The sequence below is a fragment of the Macrotis lagotis genome, chromosome 1, assembly GCF_037893015.1.
Source record: "Macrotis lagotis isolate mMagLag1 chromosome 1, bilby.v1.9.chrom.fasta, whole genome shotgun sequence".
Lineage (NCBI taxonomy): Eukaryota > Metazoa > Chordata > Mammalia > Peramelemorphia > Peramelidae > Macrotis > Macrotis lagotis.
In genome coordinates, this window is record NC_133658.1 from 217,653,544 (window position 1) to 217,678,408 (window position 24,865).

Genomic DNA, 24,865 nt, shown 5'->3' on the forward strand with positions numbered 1-24,865 from the left:
TATATATATTTATATACACATGTAGTTTTCTCTTTATTTTGTATTCTTTATTCCTTGGTGATAAAAACAAAATAATTTTATGCTTCATTAGGCATTTCTTCCCCTCAATAAGAAAGGGCTTCACCCTGAGAACTACTCTCATGATTCTGCTATACAGACTACAAATTTCAAACTTAACCTGAGCATCCCATCGTCTACAAAGAACATGTATCAAAACGAGCAAACATTGGCCTGTCTTTCCCTCTTACTTTAGTGGTAGTTAAAATTTATGTCCTGCCTAGTTCCCAGAGGTGCTTACCCTTTTATAACTCAGTATGGTCCCTGCAACTAAGGTAACTTCTTCCTAGCCAATTCCTTTTTTGGTGATAAGAACTCCTGATGTACTGAGGTAATACGTGACTGTGCTTAATAAATATTTGCTGAATAATGACAAGATGCATAAGACATATGGAACTTAAGCTACCAAAACACATACAAGTGTAATGTAAATAAAATCACAAAATTATATCTTTCATAATTGGAGAGAGATGGGGGTGGCTAGGTGGCACAGTGAATAGAGCACTAGCCCTGGAGTCAGGAGTACCTGAATTCAAATCCGGCCTCAGACACTTAATAATTACCTAGCTGTGTGGCCTTGGCCAAGCCACTTAACCCCATTGCCTTGCAAAAACCTAAAAACAATAACAATAATAATAATAATAATTGGTGCGAGATTAAGTGATCTTGGCTTGTATCAAGATAAAATTCTATATCAGTGCACTTATTAAGGGAATAGTTCATAAGTTAAGACAAAATAAAAGCAAAATTCATTTGGTGAAATGAAAGATCTAGAATCTCATGGAAAACAACTTTTTAAAAGTAGGAATGAAAGGGAATACAATATTGCCAGACTTCATTTAATATGATAAAGTAAAATTCATTAACATTTTTGGTTCACAACCAGTAAAGTAGGCCATGGAAACAAATTATAAACAAAACCCAGAAGCAAATTAAAACAATAGTTAAGCATTTAATAACCCTAAGGAGATTAAAAAAAAAACAAAATATAAATTAGTGGTGAAGGATCACCTATTTGACCAAACTTGGCCCCCAAAATTGTGGCAAGTAATTTTGGAAAAGGTATCTGTAGACCATAATTTGCATCTTTTATTAAAATAAGCTTCAGATAGATGCTTGACCTGAATATAAACTAAAATTAAAAAAACAAGTTACAAGAAATAGGAAATATAGGCTACCTTATACAACTATGCCTAATGAGAGAATTCTTAACCAAATAAGTAAAAACAAGGTGATCATAAAAGAAAAAATAAAGTTTCTTCATGTACATGAAATTAAAGGACTTGTGTTTAAGTTAATAAAGATAAAACAAGAGAAAGCTGAAAAAAAAATCTTCACATCAATAAACTGGCAAGGGAGTTAAGATAAGTAGGGGTATTGAAACAAATATATTAGACCAAGAGATATACTCTAGATGAAAAGTTGTGAAACTATATGCACTTTTTTTAAAGAATTACAAATTTATAACTATGAAAACACACTAGTTATGACTAATAAGAGAAATGTTCACTGAAATAACATTCTACATATTGACAAAGATGACAGCAGTTTTAGAGAAGCTATGAGAAGACTGGTCCATTCATATACTGCTGGTGGAACTTAGAATTTGTCCTGCAAATTGCCTTTGACATAACTATTCTCATTATAGGGCATAAACCTAAAAAGGTCAAAGATACAAAGTTCCAGTATATTCCAAAATACTCATAATGATCTCTCTTTGTGGTTGTTCAGAGCTGGGAAAATGTAAGCACCAAAGATTGGGAATAGCCAGAAAAAAACATTTTTGTGAATGTAATTGTAATGGAATATTTTATGCTTATCAGAAATGACACATATTACAAATGCAGAAAAACATGAAAATACTTATATAAACTGATAACAGTATAAAATAAGCATATACATTTATCTGTGGTTTAGAGAAAGTACTTTTATATGTACTTGTAAATGTACTGTATAGCACAAAAATTCCATATATAATTATATAATACCAGATACTTATAATTATATAATGTATAATATTACATACACACACATTTTTCATTTACTGTGGTATAAATGAAAAGATCAGAATGGAAGCTTGAGAAACTAAAATACCAGTAATTCTTCGAGAGAACAGTTAATAAAACACACCTCCTTATTCATGGCAGAGAGTTGGGCAACTACTGGAACAGAATATTATCCACATCACATAAGGAAACTAATTTTTGGTTAAGTGTTTTTCTTTGTTTCAAAGGAGATTTCATTAGGAGAGGAAGTAAAATTTGTAAAAATGATAGTAATATAAAAATAAAGGTATTAATAAGTCTTATTAATTCAAAAATAGTTATCTTGTTGAATTTAAGAAGACAAGGGGAAAGCAAAAGAGAGGATTTGCTAAGAACAAAGGTAAAAGGGAAATTTCTATTTTCTAAAAACAGAACAAATTCACCTAAAGAAATTTAGTTTTTTTTCCCCCCAGTACTGTACTCAAGCAATAATTTTCCCTGTGGTCTTTTGTATATGATATTTCATAATGATATCCTCAACTCTACTTTTACAAAAGTCAGAGTATATTATTCAAGTGGGTGATTCCTGGTATTGATCCAATAAAGGCAGAAGGCATAACAGTAAATTGTACCTCACTAGACTAAGTTAAAAATAATTGGTTCTAATACTTTGAATTCTGATGATAGAACTTATTACAAGAAAATAGAGGAAATAGAATTTGTATAGATGCTAGGTGACAGGAAATTCCCAGTCTGTCCCCCAATAAACGAATGGCTTGTGATTTTGGCAGCTTTTAGTCTTCCAGCAGCTTGTAATTAAATTATCTGAAAAGATTTTCTTAATGTAGATGGTACCTATTAAGTTCTGCCCTTTTATCTTTGAATTCTAAATCACATGCCACAGTCTCTAGGAAACTTTTCCTGATCCCCACAGTTAGAAGTGGATCTGGAGCAGAACAACTAGGTGGTGTAGTGGGTAGAGCACTGGTCCTGAAGTCAAGTCAACCTGAGATCAACTCTGGTCTTAGGCACTCACTAGCTTTATGATCTCAGGCAAGTTACTTAACCCTCATAAGATGTGTGTGTTTGATTGTATATAGGCATTATATACTATGTCATCTCTTTTGGTGATGTCTTCCTTCCAAGACTAAATTCTCTGAGGGTAGGGACTATATCTTTCCTTAGTGTTGTGTTATCCTTAGGAGATATTAAGTGTTTTATTGTATTTAAAAAAATAAGAATCATATGCATACATGAGGGGAAGGCAGCAGGAATACCTCTGGATGTCCTGTACTGTAGCTGTTGTTTCTTCACAAACTTTGGAAAGATGGTCATCAAGTTTGCATTGTTGGGCCCAGTGAGTTACCCACATGTGGGGAAGGGGAGAGGGGGGAAGGAAGGGAATACTATTTATAGAGCTCCTAATAAGCCCTTTTTATAACTACATTTATAACTATATATTTTTAATAACTATCACCTCATTTGATTCTCACATGAGGTTGACTAGCCTAGAATCACACAGCCAGGGAAGTATCTGAGGCTGGATTTGAACTTGGTTCCCTAGTTCTAAGCCTAGTACTCTTTCCACTATACTGTTGAACAATATCTTATATATTGGGAGTTGGGAATCAATTGCCCCATCTGTCTCCTCAACCTTAAGAAGTGGTGAATAGGGGTGGCTAGATGGCGTAGTGGATAAAGCACCAGCCCTGGAGTCAGGAGTACCTGGGTTCAAATCCAGTCTCAGACACTTAATAATTACCTAGCTGTGTGGCCTTGGGCAAGCCACTCCCCATTTGCCTTGCAAAAACCTAGAAAAAAAAAAAACCAAGAAATGGTGAATAAATTCTTCTTGTAGTCTTAATGAAGAATGTGAATTCATTTCCTAGAGAAATTCTTCATGAAACCTTTCCTCAATTTTATATATGTAGGTATATTTTGCTATGTAAATGTCCCAAAATCCTATTTTTTAACCTATTAAAATTTTAAATTCTAAGAGAATTTACATACATGCATGGTGTTTTCCTCTGATGAGACTTTGAGGGGTTTTTGTCTTTTGTCCTTGTATTTCCTAGCACCTTGGACAGGGCCTAGCACATACAGTAGAATGTCACTTGGTTCTTTCACTTTAAACAGTTCTGAATTGGTCATGTACTGAAAATGCACCACTCACCTCCATCAGTGCTACTGAGGAAACACACATAATTGTTTCTAGCCTTATCTCAAGTGTGCTGAAGGATGAACCAAAGATTCCTTGGATGTTGAATCTGTGTGGCAAATAATTAGAAAGAGGAAGAGTCTTGTCTATAAATTCAGAGTCATTGTTATTGTGTGACTAGGAGTTTACCTATCCTTATCCTTTCCTCTTTGTAATCAGAGTTTAACTGAAATTAGACTATCAGGATGACTCAATGGATAGACCAGTCAATGGGCCTGGAGTCAGAAAGACCTGAGTTCAAATATAGTCTCAGAAAATGACTAGGTGTATGTCCCTGGACAAGTCACTTAATCCTATTTGCCTTGTTTTCCTCATCTGTAAAATGAATGGGATAAGAAACAGCAAACTACTTTACTAAGTAAATCCCAAAAAGAATTATGGAGTTGGATATGACTGACAGTAATTGAACAGCAACCACAGCAAAATGTTATTGATTAATGCCTTATGACTATCTTGTACATATTAGATACCCAATAAATAGTTAATGAATTGAAGTCCTAGTTTTAAAATCTACTAGTAAGTGAACTTCCCATGGATTCATGGATTTCTTGGTATGTGTATTCCCCTCTCCAGTATAGCTCAGAGCTTCTTTATGCTTTGGCTTTTTGGAATTGTTGTGGCTAAAATGATTATCTGTTGGCTAACCTATTGGTGACTGAACCTTTCAACACTTATCTAGATAGGTCCTTGAACATTAGCATTTTTTAAGGTCTTTAAATTAAATGGAACCTAACGGGTCTCTCTCACAATGCCAATATTCTCTTTTACTTCACTTCTCCCTTTCTAAACTGTGGCCAAGTCTTGTCCATTCTACGTTCACAGCACCTCCTGTATTTGTTCCCTTCTTTCTCCTTATTTCTCTCCACTGCTGTGCTGGACTATTGCAGTAACCTACAGAGACAGTTGGTCTCTACCTTAAGCCATTCAGCTGCTAACATGATTTTCCTGAGGTGATCTCCCCATGTCATACCTCCCTGCTCCCTCAAACCCTAGAGACTTTTTTTTTTATTAACTCCAAGATTTGATATAAAATGTTCTCTTTGGAACTTAAAGCCCTTCACAACCCAACCCTTTGCTACATTTCTAGTCTAAAAAGACTTTTATTCCATAATCCAGTAATAGGGGTCTTCTCTTCCTCCCAAATGCCACTCCTTTTGGACTCTGTGACTTTTCACTGGCTACTTTCTTTGCCTATTACCCTTTGTCTTTTTACCTCTTCCTCCTAGTTTCCCTGCTTTCTTTCAAGACTTGGTTCAAATACCACTTCCTAAAGAGGATCTTTTTTGATTCCCCTTCCCTCTCTAGGATGCAATTAACTTCTACTTGCACTATATACATATATATACATATGTATATGTATATATATATGCACTATATATATAATTATGTACATATTAGTTTGCATGCTGTCTTATTCGTAGGACTGTTATTGACTTCTTTGTAATTTCTAGTGCTTAGTATAGTAATAATAATATTAATAAATATTTATTGATTGACTTGACCAAAGCCTTGCTACATTGGCAGAGCCTTCCAAATACCAAGGCTACCTCCATGTGCTAAGGAGAGTTTTGAAAGAAAATATTAATGGTGTATTCTGTATCATCATATCCAATTGATAAGGCATCCAATCTTTTCCTGACAAGCCTAAACCTTTGAAGGAAAGTGGTAGGAATAATCTAATGAACTTTTCTCTAAGAAACCAAAGGGAAGAATAAGACTTTCTTACCCCTTTCTCTTTTAGGATCTACGTTCAGGGAGTTCAAGGTATCTTATGCCAGGTTAATGAATACAGGGAAATCTTGGTAATTTTCAGTTTTTGTTCATGAAGGTGAATGGTCTTCTGACCATTATTTTGCAATAAAAGCAATAAGGTGAGCAACCTTATTCAAATCTGATTATTTCATATGAGTTCTTATTACAGTGACCATATAGAATTCTGAGTATCAACAAATCTACCTCATGTAGTACATATATGGGTCAGTCAATAAATATTTACTATTGTTCAGTTGTTTCAGTAGTCTTCATGACCCCATTTGGGGTTTTCTTGGCAAACATTGGAGTGCTTTGCCATTTCCTTCACTAATTCATTTCACAGATGAGGAACTGAGACAAACAGGGTTAATCAACTGGCAAGTGTCTGAGACCAGAGTTAAATTCAGGAAGATGAATCTCCTTGCCTTCAAGCCCAGTAGTCTTATCCACTGCACATTAAACACAACATTGCTAAGCAGGAGTTATAAGGAACCACATTAGTGTGGTCTCTATCTTAAGAGTTCAGGAAAAGTAATATATACCCTTAAAAATGAAAGAATATTCAATGTATACTTAATATATTTTGGAAGTCAGGTTCTGAGAGCCTTCATTCACTATGAAAATACATTTGAACTTTATAGTAGTCCATAATAGAAAGCTATTGAAGAAAGAAGTGATGTGATAAAAATTACTGTTACAGGAAATGTGTAGGATATGTGTAAGATGAATTGGGAGTAGGTGGAGGAGATGGCAGCAGCTCAAAGACTCTTGGAATAAGCTAGGTTTGAAGCAATAAGAACCTAAAATAAGATGGTGGCCATGAGAATGAAAAGGAAGACTCTTAGAACAGTGTCTCTTGTAAAACAGAGTTGATAGGTTAAGATAAGTAGTTGAGGATGCAAGAGTAGAAAAGAAGTGTTAAAATATTATAACTAGAGATTTTTGAGACCAGGTGACTTGGAGAATGATGGTATCATTGTCAAATATAAAACACTTGTAACCTCTCTGAGGAAAAGATATATTGAGTTCTAGATTTGTTGAACTAAAATTACCTTGTGGGAAATTAGAGCAAAATGAGTAGAACTAAGAGAATTATGTATGGTAATAGCAATATTGTTTTAAGTGAAGAACAGTTTTGAGTGAATAAGTCATTTTGACTATTCTAAATTCCCAAATTAACTACAAAAGACCTTTGAAGGAAAATGTTTTCTACATTTAGAGGAAAAAAATGATGAATCGAAAAGTATAGAATGATTTGACACATATGTGTACTTATTTGTGTCCAGTGGATGGGGCGGGGCAGGGAAAATAAAATTTACATGATGATGTTATTACATATTTTAATATTAAGTTGGACATAATAGATTTGCAGTTTCAATGCAGTTACTTTTTTATATATCTCTTATTATGGAATGCTTTTTATTCCATAAGTTAAAAATATACTCCAAAAAGATGAAAATGGAGGGTTAGATTTGAGACTCATCCTTTAGAGCAGCAGGGTTCTTAATTTTCTTATACCATGGATCCCTTTGACAATCTTGTGAATCATTTGAACTTCTCAGAATAATGTTTTTAAAATGCATAAAATACATAAGATTGCAAAGGAAATTAGTTATGTTGAAATTCAGTATCAAAATATTTTTTAAAATTAGCTTTTCAGAGTCATGTTGAGAAAGCCATGAGAATGAATAAGTTGAGAACCCTCCTTTAATGAAGCTAAAATTAAAACTTGAAGGTTTTAATTAGGAGGTGATTAGGTGGTGAAAAACATATTTAAAAACATATTTAAGCTAGAACCTAGTGGAGAAGAGCCATCTGTTGGAACATTTATTTTCAAAACTGGGAAAACTGAAAACTTTCCCAAAGTTTTGTCCAGCACTTAAGGAAACTTATTTTAGCCATACTATTAAAATAATTCCTTTTTTAGCTGGGCAAGCTGTTCTTAAAGATATTTCTTCTAGGAAACACTGAAGCAAGTACAAGCAATTTTGGGGCCTGGCAAATGCTTAAAAGAAAATCCAAGGCCATTTAGCATTTCCTTTGACTCCAGGAGGTCCAGTATGCTTTAGCAATGCTAAAGGACTGGTCCTAATGGAGGGTCTCTAGAAGAAGACAGTACAGGGACTCAAGTTGATTCAGATATCCCTAGAGCAGTTCAAAAGGTTCCTCCAAGTGGTTGCAAGTTATCATACAGGACTGAATTTTAATATATGGCCTTAGGGCCAGTACTAAGGAAAAGTTGGGATTTCCTCTTCATTCAGAAAACATTTATGAAATAAATACCTTCTGTGTTCAAGTCGCTCATCTAGGCTCTGAAGGATTCAGAGTTAGACTAGACAGCGGTTCCCACCCTTTTAGAGTTTAGAATCCAGTTGGGGGATATGTTCCCACCCTTTTGGAGTTCAGAATCCAGTTGGGAGATATGTGCAAGTAATGAATATAGAATATGTGCATAAGAGAATTGTAGATATAGGACCCTGAAAGTTCTAAGTGTAAAGAGGTTGTCATTTCATTACCAGATTCCCCAGACCCCTATCACAGAATATATGAGCCACTTTGAACAAATGAATGAGAAAGAACAGAGAAGAAAGCTTTAGCTTTTTAAGCAGAAATGGTTTGTTTTGGTCAATTCCAACACCCCCCCAAAAAAAAACCCAACTCCTAATTGGAATAGCATTTCCTCTATTAGTAGAAAATGAATGAATCATGATCAAATTGCTGTATTAGGAAAAATGAAACTGACCTTTTTGAAATAGTCTTTGATGGAAGAATTGACCCCTTCATCCATCCATATTTCATATAGAACCCTGATGATTCTGAGGTAACATGAACTGTGTTTTAGGAAAAATCTTAATGTTGATAGATACTGGAAGGAGAGAAATTTTGAAGATAGGTCTTGTTTAACTTTAAAGAGAAGAAGGTAGACTGTATTTCATTTGCTTTCTAAAACAGATTTTCATAGGACTTAGAACTTGAATGGATCTTAGACATCATCTAATTCAATCTCTTAAGGATAACTGAGGGTAACTGACTTAACTAAACACAAGTAATGTTCATGGGTAGAGTTGAGATTCGAACCTAGATCCTCTAATGCCATATCCACTGTTGAATGAGTCTTCCAGTGTGTGCTCCCAACTCCAGTGACACTGAGATAACTGTGGAAGAAATAATCCTCTCCTGGGTAGTCCTGTCCCTTCAAAACCTGAATCCTTTCCAGTCTTATACATTTTTCTGCTCCATGTAATCTATTGTTCCCCTTTACTGTCCCTAAATTTCTGCTCTTCCCATATAACATTCCATGTCATGGTTGATTTTTTTCACCAGCTGGCCCCATTTCTGAAATGTTCTCCCTCTTCACCTCCATTCCTTCTTCTCCTAGAGGTTTTTACCTCCTCTATTGTCCCCTTGGAAATTACTTCCCATTTCCACTGTCTTTAATTTATATAAACATTTAAAGAAACGCTAGGTAGCTATCACACAACAGCTGCTGCTGCTGTTAATAATATCTCCTTCTGGGCAGCTAGGTGGTGCACTGGATAGAGCACCCTCCCTGGAGTCAGGAGTACCTGAGTTCAAATCCGGCCTCAGACACTTAATAATTGCCTAGCTGTGTGGCTTTGGGCAAGCCACTTAACCCTATGGCCTTGCAAAAACTATAAATAAATAAATGAATGAATGAATGAATAAATAAATAAATAAATAAATAAGCAAACAAAGAAATCTCCTTCTGTGGATAGAGTGCTGGCCCAGGGGTCAGGAATACCTGAGTTCAGATCTGGCCTCAGACACTTAATAATTGCCTAACTGTGTGACCTTGGGCAAGTCACTTAACCCCATTTCCTTAAATAATTTTGAAAAAATGTCTCCTCCTTTAGAATGTGAGCTCCTTGGGGACAAAAATTGAGTTTTTGCTTGTGTATCATCTTCCTCTCTCCCCCTCACAACTCCCAACACTTGGTGTGAGGTACCCAGCACTAGCAAGTTAAGTCCTTAATTAATACTATTTATTAAATACTGATTGATGAGTTCTTCAGTCACAATAATTGACAAATGAAGTAGAAGTTCAGTCTTATAACTTGCTGGTAAATCTTTTGAAGGAATCTTTGAGATCTGTCATATTTGCTTAATGTTTTAGATAATTTTGCTGAACTACATTTTCCCCATTTTTAAAAGTAATTTTATAGAGACTACCTCAGTGGGAAGAGGAGAGAGGGAGGGAGGGATCTATTTGAAAATGAAGATAACATATGGTTCCAATTACAAGTTTTTGGGAAAAGAGAACCCTTCCTTTCTGTTTTGTTTGTTAACAAAATATTTTGCAGAAGTTTTTCCTCTATTAAGCTATTCCCCTCCTGTGAATGGTCATGATACAGAGGCCACTATGAGTTCCCAAAGACTTGCCTATCCTACCAAGTTCATAGGCTTTGAGAATTGTCCAAATGAAAGAATTCCTGTCTGACCAATAAGTGAAAACCTAGCTAAGTTTGGGGAGTCTTATTATGGGAATGGCAGTGGTGGATGAGTCCTTCAGTCACAATAACTCTCCTAAGACTAAGAAATTGTTACCATCTTTGCAGCATGTTAGCTCTGGGATCACCAAACCAGATAAAATCATCACACCTTCAATTTTTGGGAATGGGGAGGGAGAGAGAGACAAAGAAAATTATCGATACAATAGTTATATATAATAATCTGCATATTATAAATAAGTGACAACATCACATTTATTTCAGATTTGCAAGGTATCTTTTAAGGAATGACTCGTTTGTTTTGGGAGGGGGTCTTTTTGCAAGGCAATGGGGTTAAGTGACTTGCCCAAGGCCACACCACTAGGTAATTATTAAGTGTCTGAGGCCAAATTTGAACTCAGGTCCTCCTGACTCCAGGGCCTGTGCTCTATCTACTGCGCCACTTAGTTGTCCCTGCAAAGTATCTTTTAACCTCAACAACTCTGAGATGGCTACTAAAAAATCTGATCTCCATTTTATAGATGAGATAGATTAGGCTCAGAGGAGTTATGTAATTTGCCTATATTTATACTTTTAAATGACAAAAGAAGGACTTATATTTCCTAATTCCAAGTTTAGCTTTCTTATGAACAGGATGTGTCTCCATTTATAGACCCAGAAACCAATAAAGGAAATAAGCTATTTGCCCACAGCTAAACAACAGAGGAGCCTTCTGTACCTGATCTTATGACCTAAGCCTTCTATATTGGAAATGGTGGCATTTCAGTCTCTTTACCATGACCCTAATGACTACTAGTAGTAAAACAAGATATATAAAAGAATTACATATTTTGCTTCACTTCCCAGAATTCCTCTGGCCTAGCATCCCTTCTCAAAGGTTTTTATTTAATTATTTTGGTACTTGAATCTAAATGGGTATGATGTTTTATCAAACTGGGGGAGTGGGCATTAAAAATTTATAAATCAATTTTGTGTGATTTCAGGAATGCAAGAAAAGACTACATCACTGCCAAATACATTGAGAGGAAATATGCACGAAAAAAATATTCGGATAATACAGCTAAACTACATAGCCTTTGTGAGGCTGTGAAAACCAGAGACATCTTTGGGTTACTCCAAGTTTATGCTGATGGTGTGGATCTGACAGAAAAAATTCCTCTTGCCAATGGACATGTAAGAATGACAAGGCTTGTTAATCATCTTGTACTTATAAAAGAGAGATTGAGAGACATGGCAGGTAAAAGTATCAGAAATGCCAAAAAAAAATGGAAATTCTGTGATAGGAAATAGTGTTTCAAATGGGGGTTTGGAAAAGGAATTTGGAATGTTTTCTTAAATGAAAAACAATAGATATTTTGTGTCCATTTTTATTCCTTTTGTGGCATTTAAAAAGTTTGAGAAAGATAATTTCTGGGTAGTCATTTTATTAATAATGCTATCTTTTTAAATGTTAATTTTTTTCAATTAGATGTAAAAATAATTTTCAACAGTCACCTTTTCATAAACTTTTCAGCTCTATGTTTTTCTACCTCCTCTCTTCCCTCTCTGCATGACAGTGAGTAATCTCTGATAGAGGTTTTACATATCTATGTTAAACATTTCTTTATTATTCATGTTTTGAAAGAAGAATCAGAACTAAAGAGGGAAAAAAATGAGAAAAAGAAAAAACATAAAAATTTTTTAAAGTGAAAATAGTATACTTTAGTTTGCATTCAGATTCCATTTTTTTCTCTGGATATGGTTGGCATTTTCCATCACATCTTTTAGAAATGTCCTTGATCATTAAATTTCTGATAGAAGCTTTGTCATCATAGTTGATTATCACACAGTGCTGCTGTTAATGTGTACAGTGTTCTATTCTGCTCACATGCAAGAAGTCAAGACTGAAGTCAGACTGTTGATAATTTCTTACAGAGTAATAGAATTATATCACATTCTTATACTATAATTTGTTCAGCCACTCCCCAGTTGATGGGCTCCTCAATTTCCAATCTTTTGCCACTACAAAACTATACAAAACTGTTCTAAATCTTTTTGTATATGTTGTTTTTTTTCCCTTTTTTATGATCTCTTTGGGATGCCAACCTGGTAATGGTATTGCTGAATTAAAGGGTATGCTCTCCAGAGTGGCTGGATCAGTTCACAACTCCACAAAATATCTATTAGTGTTCCAGTTTTCCATTACTGTTATTCTTTTTATGGCATTTTTAAAAAATTCAAGAGACATAATTTCTGGGTAGCTAGTCATTTTATTAATAATGCCAGCATTTTTTGATAAAAAGTTAGTGGTACTCTTGAATGCCAGAGATGATCAAGGTGACAGGCTCACCCATATATATGGCCTTGGAAGAGGGTATTCCAACTCTGATTGTTGAAAATGAATGTTGCTATGAGAGAATGGATCTATTCTAATGAACTTTGATTATGTCATCTATTTCTAAATTGCTCTTAGACTTAGGCAATCTGTTGAAAAAATTTACCCCTACCCAAACCTGAAGAGCACAATGGCTTCCCACCTCACACATAGATTAAAAAACTCAATTCAAGAGCCTGAACTTCGAAATCAGGACTATAGAAAAAGGAAGGAACCCTGCATCTCCCCAAATCATTAGTTATTAATAATTTTTTTCTCTCATTTTAAAAGGTTGCTAAATATAGCTGTTTGGAATTTTTTATTTCTTTTTGCTTCTCAGTTTCTCTTCTTTTATCCCCCAGTGCTGCTGCATTCACACTGAGATGACCTTCTCTTTATACTCTGCATATCTTGTATTTATGTAGTAATTTCCATATTGTCTCCCCTCTTAGGCTATGATTTCCCTGGGGCCCAGGACAATGTTTTGCCTTTTCTTTCTATTCACTGTACCTAGCACAATGCCTGGCAAGTAGTAAACACTTAATAAATGCTTGTTGATTGACTGACACTTAAGTAGACACCTCAGGGCATTTCACATTTAAGCCACCTTTGGAGAAACAATTTCAGGTAAGTAGCCTTTGCATTTGAGACTTCCACATAGCTTTTTGGCATGTGGAGGGGTACTTTTGCATCCAGGAAACTTTCCATGTGGATTGCCAATTCCACTTAGAGGGAAAGCAGCCATCTCTGGGGAGGGGCTAGCACTCCAGAGAAGCACAGAAACAGCAGAGCAGGTTAGGGCAGGAAGCCCAGATTCACAATGTCCCATTGAAATGGCAAAGAAATCTTAGCAGGACTAACCTCATTCCCAAATTTGAATCTTAAGGGAAAGAAGTATTGGTTTTTCTCTTGTCTCATCCTCTCACCCCACTACAAGATGTTTTGTGGAGCTTTTTGCTGAAGTATCTCATGCTGAGAGCATCAGTCCTGAGATGGTTACTAATGTCATAATCTGTCCAACCTTAGCTTCAGTCTCATTCTTCCTACCAAGTATCCATTTAGGGACTAACCTGACCAGAAAGAGTGTCTGGGTCTGGGGTGTGTGTGTATGTGTGTGTGTCTATGTCTATCTGTCTATCTGGGTGTGGTTTTAGCCACTTTCTGAGTGTGAATAATTGGTACTTCATGGTACTTGGCTTTGAAAGTACATCTGTGGTAATGAAAATACTTGGAGTTGAAAAGGAACATGGCTATTATAGCTCAATTCATAAGTGCTTCCCAGTGGTTGGCAAAGCCCTAATAAAGATTGCTTATGGGTTTTTTTTTTCAGAACATTAACAAAATTGAATAAAACATGTTGTTTCCAGGTGCTGTTAACTATAAAATTTGTGTGTTCCCCTGTTGATCTCTTATTTTACAAGGAAGCTAAGACAATAACCAGTTTTGATTTTTTTTTATTAGCGTTAGGTAGACTTACTAAAGTTCTGTAAAAATTCCATATTCTCCAAATGAGGTCCCTAAGGATTATTGCGTGGATTACTTATGAAGGCTTCTCAGATAGCCAGATTACTGTTTCCTCCCCTTCTGAGTGTTGCCAGCTTAGGATGTTCATGGAGATGAGTCTTGCCTCCAGTCAGGACAGGAGTGAACCCAAGGGTAAGGACTTTTCTCTGAATAGCATTTCAGTAATTTAGAAATCTTTCCTTTTAAGCGGAAAGTCTTTTCCAAGGAGATTACTGCTTAAACATCTGTCTCTCTCCTTCCCTCTCTCTCCAGCTCCAATTAGGGTAAATGATACCACTGGAATTGATGACACAAATTCATCTTCCAGAGGAAAAAATTGTATTCTTGGAAAATCAAGATATGAAACAAATGTGGTGATAGTAGGAGCCCAGTATTCAGGATCAGATGACTAATTCGAAAACCATCTCTGCTGCTGACTAGCTGTGTGACTTGGATCAGGTTTCTCCCTTCTCTAGGTTTTTTAATCTGCAAAAATAAGAGGGTTAGGCTAGAAGATCAATCTCTAAGGCCACTTTCAACTCTGTTTCTTATGAATCTAAATAAATCCCTTTCCTTCTTTGACAGATTTTAGCATGTATGTAGCTACTTTCCAGAGTGCTCTCTTGGTTTATATATTAACAACATCCTTTGATATTATACTTGTGGATCAAAGTCAGGAATAAAAAACACCAATGAGTATATTTTGATGTGAAAACATGTTTCTTGAATGACCCGGTTCCCTTTCTCTGTTCTTTGTGGGAAGTATCTTACCTAGAACAAAATGAGTTGCTTTGTTAATCACTAAAAATGTATTAAAGGCAAAAGAGCCTGGTACCAAAAGAGTCCTCAAGAAGCTTCCAGTCTAATGGGGAAATAACATGAAAACTGTGTACAGACAAGCTTCATACAAGATAGATTGGTAAAAATGGTAGAGGGAAGGTGGTAGTCTTAAAGAGGCACAGGAAAGGTTTCTTATAAAATGGGTGGGAAACGGGGTGAAAATTTAAAGATTAGTCTGCTATATTTGGTCAGACATTTAACTTACTCACTTTTTAAAAGTTATTAGATTTATTGAATTTCAAGTCTCACCTATGGTTGCCTTGGCAGTGTCAGACCACATGATTAATAAATGCATTCACTCACCTAAGTCACTAGCCTATGAAATTTGGGGCATTGGACGCCCTGGGTGCTGGGGTGTGTTGACCCTCATTCAAGAGGGAATTATACCCTTGACTGAAGAGGGGATTCGCATGTCTAATTTTTGGGAATAGAAGCATCTAGAGGGGTAAAATAGAACAAACTTTGTATTAATCTTGTATACAGGAACATGGACCAACCTTGTACTTTCTAGACTTAATGTTTTATATTAGAACATTTATTAAACACCTACTATATGCCAGACACTGCTAAGTGTTAGGAATACAAAAAAGACAGTCCCTGCCCCTCACTCAAGGAGCTCACAGTCTAACGGAAGGAAGAGAAGGTAGATGGTGAGGGAGGGATAACAAGCACGCCTGACACATGGGCATCTTATTTCTGTAAGATGGAAAGTGCAGAGCCCCAGAGTCCCAGTTCTGCCCTCTGTGGGCCTCAATTAGGAATGAGCACATCAACCACTACCACCAACATGGGTCTTGGACAGGATAGCATTGGGGGAGAACCTGAGTTAACATTCAGCTTTCCAGGGAGTGTTTATTATCCCTCTTAAAGGAATTTGAAATGGAGGGTAAGATAAGAAAGGATGTTGAGAGGAATAAGAAAGGAGAGAGTCAGACCTTAGAGACTATTTCTTTGCTTATTTTTAAAATTTCATACATAAGAAAGTCCATAGACAGGAACATGTATTAAGAGAATTCTAACATTATTTTTTTTTAGGTTTTTTTGAAAGGCAATGGGGTTAAGTGGTTTGCCCAAGGCCACACAGCTAGGTAATTATTAAGTGTCTGAGGTCAGATTTGAACTCAGGTACTCCAGGGCCGGTGCTCTATCCACTGTGCCACCTAGCAGCTCCTAACATTAAATTATTAAAAGAACTATAGGATTTAAAGATAGAAGGGACTTAAAGATTATCTAGTCCTATTGTTGAATCATTTTTTCAGTCATGTCCAATTCTTCACGACCCCATTTGAGATTTTCTTGGCAAAACAACTAGAGTGAATTGCCATTTCCTCCCCTGGCTCAATTTTACAGATGAGGAAACTGAGACAAATAGGATTAAATGATTTGCCTAGGATCATACAACTAGTAAGGTCTCAAACTGGATTTAAACTAACAAATAAGAGTCTTCTTCACTTAACATCTAGCACTCAATCCACTGTGCCACCTTACTCTCCTACCCCTTAATTTTATAGAGGAACTGGGAATGGATGTCATCAACCTCTGAGTTTTTAATGAGTTTTACCAACAGTTTTACCAAGAAGGGGCGGCTAGGTGGCACAGTGGATAGAGCACCGGCCCTGGAGTCAGGAGTACCTGGGTTCAAATCTGGTCTCAGACACTTAATAATTACCTAGCTGTGTGGCCTTGGGCAAGCCATTTAACCCCGTTTGCCTTGCAAAAACTTTAAAAAAAAAACAGTTTTACCAAGAGCCTAGTCAGATTGACAGAGAAATTTGAACATGTTAGAAAAGTACTTTAAAGGGATTAATGACAAGACTGCTGTGGAGAAACCTCTTTATTAAACCTAAGCACTCTTTAAGTATGTCAATACTTGTTACTAGTCCCAGAAGACCTGACTTTTTTGTTGAGATATTCTCTGATATGTCATCTTGTTAGCCTGTATTGTGGTATTTAAATGCATGTGCAGTAGTTGAGTTTCGTATATCTTTTGTCTTATAGGAGCAGGATGAAACCGCCCTCCACCTTGCAGTCAGATCAGTGGATAGAACTTCCCTTCATATAGTAGACTTCTTAGTTCAGAACAGGTAAGTAACTTAAAATAGGGGATAGCAGTGACACAGAAGACCAAAAGTATTTTCCTTTGGATTCAGAAGTCTGGAGTTAATGAAACCTCTAGGATCTGGGACAAATTACTTAGGCTTTCTAGGACTAAGTATCTGCAATCATATAAGGATGTCTTATGACGTGTATATTGGATTAGAAATCAGAAAGCTGAGGTTCTGAGCTCTGGAAGTAACTTTCTTTGTGACCTTGAGTCAAGTCACTTAGCCTTTGAGAGTTTTAACTTCCCTTATGTAAAATAGGAAAAAAGTTTTTGAAAACTTTCATGTACTCTTAAAAACATTAGAATTTATTATTCCCTTCACACTCCCACCACCCCACCCCTCCCCAGGGTATAGCACAAATTCATGCTTAATAAATATTGGGGGATGGCTAGGTGGCACAGTGGAAAGAGCACCACCCCTGGAGTCAGGAGTACCTGAGTTCAAATCCAGCCTCAGACATTTAATAATTACCTACCTGTATGGTCTTGGGCAAGCCACTTAACCCCATTGCCTTGCAGAAACCTAAAAAAATAAAATAAATGTATATTGGATTGAATTGGTGTTCCAAAAAGGGGGTTGGTAAGCTAGCATTATTTTAGTTGTATTCACCATTAGAGTAATCAGTTTTTCTGGACTCTTAAAAATTCATGCCTTTGAGTCAGAAAACATACTGCTCAATGTAGAATGCTTTACAAGAAGTCTTGAGAAAACAACACCAGAGTTGATTGACTGACACATAAGTAGACACCTCAGGGCATTTCACATTTAAGCCACCAATACCACAATCAATAGTTTTGAAGTTTGGTTCTCCTGTTCTTTCTGAGACAAGAAGATTAAATGGGTGTCTTTATTAATCTAGCCAATTCATGTATCTGAATCTAACAGAGAAAGAACTAGGAATAATTGAATTCCAAGTATAAACCATTAATTCTATTTTAGCAGTAGTCTGAAATTTTTCCTGTTCCCATTTTATTTTTGACTCAATCTCTAATCTTTCTGAGACAAATTGCATAATTTATAAACAAGAGGGAACTTGGCATAAAGGGAAGGTCAGAAAATAATTTGAGTCCTTATATCACTTTGTAATCATGTGACTTTAAAGACATCACTCTCAGAACCTCCATTTTTTTTCTTTGTAAAATGAAGGCATTGGTTATAATTTCTAAGGGCCCTTCTGCTGCAAATGGGCAGTTTGGTGGTACAAAGGATAAAGCACTGGCCTTGGAGTCGAGAGGAAGGGAGTTTGAATCCAGCTTCAGACACTTGCCACTTACACATAGTTGTGTGACCTTGGACAAGTCACCTAACCCTGATTACCTCACATCCAGGGCCATCTCTAGTCCTAATTCATGTTTGGCCACTGGACCCAGATGGCTCTGGAGGAGAAAGTGAGACTGGTGACTTGGCACAGCCCCCCCCCCCAAATCCAATTCACGTGCTTGTCCTGGCATCACTTCCCTGATGTCATGGTCTTCTCTGAGAATGAAAGACAATGCATCTTCATTTTATGATTCAAAATTACTTCTCTCTGAACTTCAGCTTTTTCTTGTCTGTAAAGGCTATAATATCTGTTCTGTCTGCCTCCATAGACTTTGCCATGAGGAAATAGGGCTTTATAAAATGAAAAATCCTTTGTTAGTGTAAGTTACTCTCCCTATTTCCCTGGGTAGATGCCAACAAGTTATCACCTGACAAACAGTTCATCTTCAACAGAATAACCTAATGTCAGAAGAACTTTGTGCTTCCTGGCTAACTTGCAATTCTAGTTATTTTACAGATCACAAAGGTAGCACAATGGCTTACCATTGTTAGCTGCCCAATAAGTATTTGTGGAATGAAGGTTTAATGATATCCAGTGATAAATTCTCAGTGGAGGAGGTAACCACTCTTGTCCTATTTTTTATGGTTCTGAGGCAAAAGAAAAGTTGGTGAGAGTTGTATTTTTCCTTGAGGATTTTTGCAGCTTTTATTTTTTAAATGTTTGTATTAATTTGAACAAAAGCATAACAAATGTCTTTCTTTAGCCCAAGTGTTCCTATTGAATTGCTTTTCTTGCATTTTGTTACTATTCTGAGTTTTTTATCATAACTATAATGACTACATATATGGTTCTGATTCTGCATCTTCTGGATCACTTCATGCCAGTCTCCTCCTACTTCTTTGCTTTTTACATTTGCCATTCCTTGTGACAAAGATAATATCAACTTCTTCTAATCTTGATGGTTTTATTTTTCAAGTAAAATTTATTGCTTCCCAAATGAGTTTCTGCTTATCTCTCCCATTATCTTCCACTATTTTCACTCTACCCTTGGTCAAGTTGGAAGCTTATCACTTATCAGAATGGGGAGTGGTGTTCAGTGTCTTAACAATTTGTTTAACCATTCCTGAAGTCTGGATGTGCCTTGATGCCCTCTTTTATAGAGGTTTTCTTTTTTCAATATCCCTATAAATCCAGCTAGGTGGTATGATTGAGTGTTAAAGTTGGAGTCAGGAAGACCTGAAATCAAATTCTACATCAGCCTTTGAAAACTGTGTGACCTGGGCCATGCACCTAACCTCTCAGCTTCAGTTTACTCATCTGTAGAATGAGGGTGACAACAGCACCTACCTCACAAATGTGTTGTGAGGACCAAACGTGATAACATTTATAAAGTGCTTTGAAAACCTTGAAGCATTATATAAATGCTTTCTGTCCATGGTTCATTTTTAGAGGAGTCTCCTCCTGGATTATTCTTGGAACAATTACTGTAATAACCTTGAATTTAGAGTCAAAAAAGACTTAGACTTGGTTTTACTCCATACTCGTGTTTTACAAATGAAAAAAACAGGCCCAGAGAGGGGAGTGACTTTCTCAAGATTATAAAGACAGTAAGTAGGAGAGGCAAGATCTAACTTGTGTCTAATTTCAAATCTAAAATTATTTACATTACACCAGATTTGATGTTATTTTTGAAGTCACATGGTATGTGGATAAAACCAGGTAAATCCAAAAAGCATTTGGGGAGAAATCAGCAAACTTTTTCTCCCTCGTGGATCTTCTATGATAATGGATATGTTTATCAGATAATCTTTAAAAATTCTCCCTCCTCCTTCCTCTTATTTGGTAGGAATAATGAGTCACAAGGATTTCTGGAGGTATTGCCTTTACATGCATGTCCTTGTAACCTAGCCCTCTCACTGCACCATAGACCTGAAGTGAACTTGAACAATCATTACTTTCAAGTCATTCCAACTGGGAAGGAATTGAAAGGGAAATTGGTCAGAGTTTGGGGGAAAGGGAGGAGTACTTGTTTGGGAACCAGTTATCCAAAGTTTTTCCTACAGTGTTGGCGTAGTCAGAAGGCCCAGTCTTAGGTCCCGTCTTCTCTGTTGATGTGATTTCTAAGGTTCCTTCTTGTCTTTATGTTCTATGACTAGATCATTTTTTTCTCTCTGGGCTTAAATTTCATCTTAAAATAATGGGATTGGACTTAACGTTATTAAGTAGATTAGTTGTAGTTGCTGTGGAAATCTTCTCAGTTAATCACACACACACACACACACACACCCTCTCCTCCAGAGTAGCTCTAATTTTGTTTTGTTTTTTCAAATAGCTACACCACCTGCCACCCATTGACATGGACATAAACTTCTCTCTTAGTTTTCTTATTTCTAAAATGTAGTAATACAACCTGTCCCAACCATCTTAATAGGATCAAATAATAAAGAATGTGAAATTGCTTTGAAGGCCTAAAATTCTAGAGAAGAAAGCAAGGGAGTTGGGGATAGGTGTACTCTGTCCTGCCAAGAATATCCTTTCTATGGATTTGTTCATTGTTCAGACATCCAGATATCACTTAACCTTTTGGACAGGAAAATCTCTGTTAACTCTTTGTCCTAGTTTTTTTCCCCTTCCAGGTTAGCCCTGATTTCAAATATGTGTCCCACTTTATAAAACCCATCAAAAATTACTAGAAATTATAATATTTTGGCAATATCTAGTAAGTATATGGTTCAAGTCAATAAGTATTACAGTGCAGTCACAATAGATTGAGAATCACAAAACAAGTTATATACCATTCATCTGGTTCAATTCATTTTACAAATGAAGTAACTGAGTTCAGGAAAGGTAAAAGAAAGGTATCTTCTGCAAAGATACATGGACTGGTAACTGGCAGGTGAGAATTTTAATTCAGGCCTACCAACTCCAAATTCCATTGTCCTTCCGCTAAGGATCTAGGTTCCAATTCCAGCTCTACTCTCTGTTACTGTCTTTGACCCAATGTAGAATTTAAGAATTGTAAGTGACCTCAGTGTGTATCTAGTCCAGTTTATACCCCATTATAACATACTCAATAGGAGTCATCCAGACTGCATGAAGGCAAAACTTCCAAAGGGGGAACCACTGCCTTGAGAAGCATCCCCATTCCACTCTTGGATAAGCCTTTAGTCCTTAGTCAGAACATTTAAATTTGTATCTTTGTGAATCAGCCCCTTCCTCCTGGCTTTACTTTCTTGGGCATAATGACAGGTGATCAGATATTTGAAATTGGCTGCCACATCCTCCTGGAGTCTTCCCTTTCTGCCACACTATATCTTTGTAACATAGTAAAGAACCTCACGATTGCTCAAGAAAATAAATACATCCTAGTTAGCCCCTCTGGACCTCACTCTTTACTCTGGGTTAGATATTAAACTATAGCTAAGTTCATAATGAGAAGTATGTGTTGCAGGTAGCTTTAGGTATTCAAGTTCTAGTCATGAAGCCCTTTGGACTCCACTGTTTAGTCCCATGCCACCGAAACTGAACTCCTTTTTGATGAGATACATGGTAATTTTTGTTTTGGAACATTTGGTCACTGGACCTTTCTGTGACTAATAATAACCAATATTCCATCTCTCGGCCTCTCCTTCTCTGCCTTCCTTCCCTTTCCCCCCGCTCTCTTCACCAGTGGGAACCTAGACAAACAGACAGGGAAAGGCAGCACAGCCCTCCACTACTGCTGCCTGACGGACAATGCCGAGTGCCTCAAACTGCTGCTCAGGGGGAAGGCCTCCATCGAAATAGGTAAAAGGGCAGTGGGGTGGAGGGCTTGTTCTGGTTTGGGGAAGGGGAGCCTGAGTGAAGTGTCAAAGGTCACAGGGGGAGTTGCATCAGAGATGGAGCCTGAATCCATGTGCTCTCTGTACTATACCCCGTGGTTCTCCTTAAGCTCTGATTGGGGGTCAGGGAGAGATAAGAAGCAGAGGTTTGTAAACCTGGGTAGCATTTAGCAAGAAAAAGACACATGTTCATAAACCAGAACCTTCTGTCAGAACTCACATTCAGATCTTCTTTAATTACCAACTCCTACTCAAATAAATAAGTTATTTAAATGGGATCCCTGGTCACTGGAACTTGATAGGATATTCTGTAGCACAGTTAACTTTTTATCACTTTTGGTTACCCTGGTGTGAGGAACTGACTATTTGATAGCAGGATAGAGAAAACGGAGAAATGAGTGTCAGACTCTTTGAATGTCAGATTTCACTTTTCTCTTTTTAGAACCCTATTAGAAAAAATAGATAATCTCCATTTAAAATTAATGCTGTTTCATTACTTTGTGGATAGAAGGGCCACCAAAAACCCACTGAGAAAGATTATGAGCATTTTTTTTTTCAGATCTCCTTATATAGCAAGACAACCAAATGTAATGGAAAGAGCACTAGATTTAGGGTCAGTACACAAGCTCCTTCCCATTCCCCTATTTCCAACAGGTGACAGGATTAGTGGGAGAAAATAGTTTCAAATTCTGGTTCTTTCCATTCAAGTTCTAGTTAAACTAGATAAACTTTGAAAGTTTTCTTCTAACTTTATGTTTTTATGATATACTAGCAGTTGAGATGGAGCTGAAAATGCTGCCCCAAAGAAGTACTCCAAATCAAATGAAGTAGAAGATTTTTTAAAAGTAAATGGTTAGGGGCAGCTAGGTGGCCTAGTGGATAAAGCACCGACCCTGGAGTCAAGAGTACCTGGGTTCAAATCCGGTCTGGACACTTAATAATTACCTAGCTGTGTGGCCTTGGGCAAGCCACTTAACCCCATTTGCCTTACAAAAATCTAAAAAAAAAAAAGTAAATGGTTAGCAGGGCAGCTAGGTGGTGCAGTGGATAAAGCATCAGCCCTGGAGTCAGGAGTACCTGGGTTCAAATCCAATCTCAGACACTTAATAATTACCTAGCTGTGTGGCCTTGGGCAAGCCACTTAACCCCATTGCCTTGCAAAAAAAAAAAACCTAAAAAAAAGTAAATGGTTAGGGGCAGCTAGGTGGTGCAGTTGAGAGCACCAGCCCTGGAGTTAGGAGGACCTGAGTTAAGATCTGGCCTCAGACACTAATTACCTAGCTGTGTGACCTTGGACAAGTCACTTAACCCCATTGCCTTGCCCCCCAAAAAGGAAATGTTTGATTTTGTTTTGATCTGGGCCTGCAATTTATTTGGTGCAAGAAACTCCCTCAGCCAGTACTGATTGGCAGTTTCTCCTCAATTTATATCTCACATCATTGCCTGAAACTTTGCAAACATCAGAGGCAAGACATGAATTCTAGGTCTTCCCTACACTGCACTGCCTGTCATTATTATGTTGATGTTTATTTGTTCCGTTAAATAATTTATATCTTTTTAAAAAATATATATTTTAAGTAATCCTGCATTCTGAGATGACGCAAAAGTAAACCTCATCTAAGGTTTTACCCACATTTCTGTAAATGCTATATGAACAATCCAAATGATGAAGTTTTGCTATGATTTATTTAAAATAACAGCAATGTGTTTTCCTTTTTTGGTTTCTCTTATAAAATTAATAGGTCTTATAAAACCAGTCAGTCTTTATGACAAAGCTTTTTCTCTCCCTATCTCAACCTTCAGCCAATGAATCAGGAGAGACGCCACTTGATATTGCTAAACGCTTAAAACATGAACACTGTGAAGAATTGGTGAGTTTCTCAGCAGGTTTGATGATTTCTGGCTTCCTGTTGAGGGTCTAGTTGCCTAGAGGAGAGTCTCATGAGATGTTCCTTTGGCTTCTTAGGGAAAAATTTGCTCCAAGATCTCCTTTGAGCCATCTCCAAAGCATATAGCAAAGTCACTAACAAAGGCAAAAGTGTGATAGTCATGATTTAGTCCTGGACTTCAGAAATCTTAAGCTTAAGTCTTAGATCCACCATTCTTCTGCATTATCTTTGGGACAAGGAAAACAGTGAAAGATTCTCTGAGAGCCTTTATTCTCTCAGCTTTCAATTTGGTGGAGAGATGTGTTTTGGGGACTTTGCCCAAAGTAGAAAACTAGGTGTGGAACAGGAAAGTTTTTCGGTGTGAATGAAGCCTTCTTCTTTACTCCCACTCAGATCAGTATCCAGAGAAAACCCATTTCTAAACATATGCCTCAAAGCTGGCTATGCCAAATTTTACTAAGAATTACCCAGCAGAGGATGGTTTGAAATAAGAGATCATTGACATGCCTCCCAAATATCAAATTCTGAATTGAGTTTAAATGGTTAGAGATTGCTGATGTTCTATTGTTAGAGTCCAAACTCTTTTTAGAAAGCTGCCTTTGTTCTCCCTTT

At 36.8% G+C, this 24,865-nt stretch overlaps 1 protein-coding gene across 5 annotated transcripts in view; it reads left to right on the forward strand.

The window, feature by feature from the left end:
- ASAP2 (ArfGAP with SH3 domain, ankyrin repeat and PH domain 2) overlaps positions 1-24,865 on the forward strand; it is a 326,404-nt gene that overhangs the window by 265,150 nt on the left and 36,389 nt on the right. For all 5 annotated transcript variants that reach the window (XM_074209626.1, XM_074209625.1, XM_074209628.1 and 2 more), the window contains 4 exons: positions 11,465-11,654; positions 17,176-17,261; positions 22,214-22,329; positions 24,168-24,235. In XM_074209626.1, coding sequence (XP_074065727.1) covers positions 11,465-11,654; positions 17,176-17,261; positions 22,214-22,329; positions 24,168-24,235 — 460 coding nt within the window. The remainder of the gene's footprint in view (positions 1-11,464; positions 11,655-17,175; positions 17,262-22,213; positions 22,330-24,167; positions 24,236-24,865) is intronic.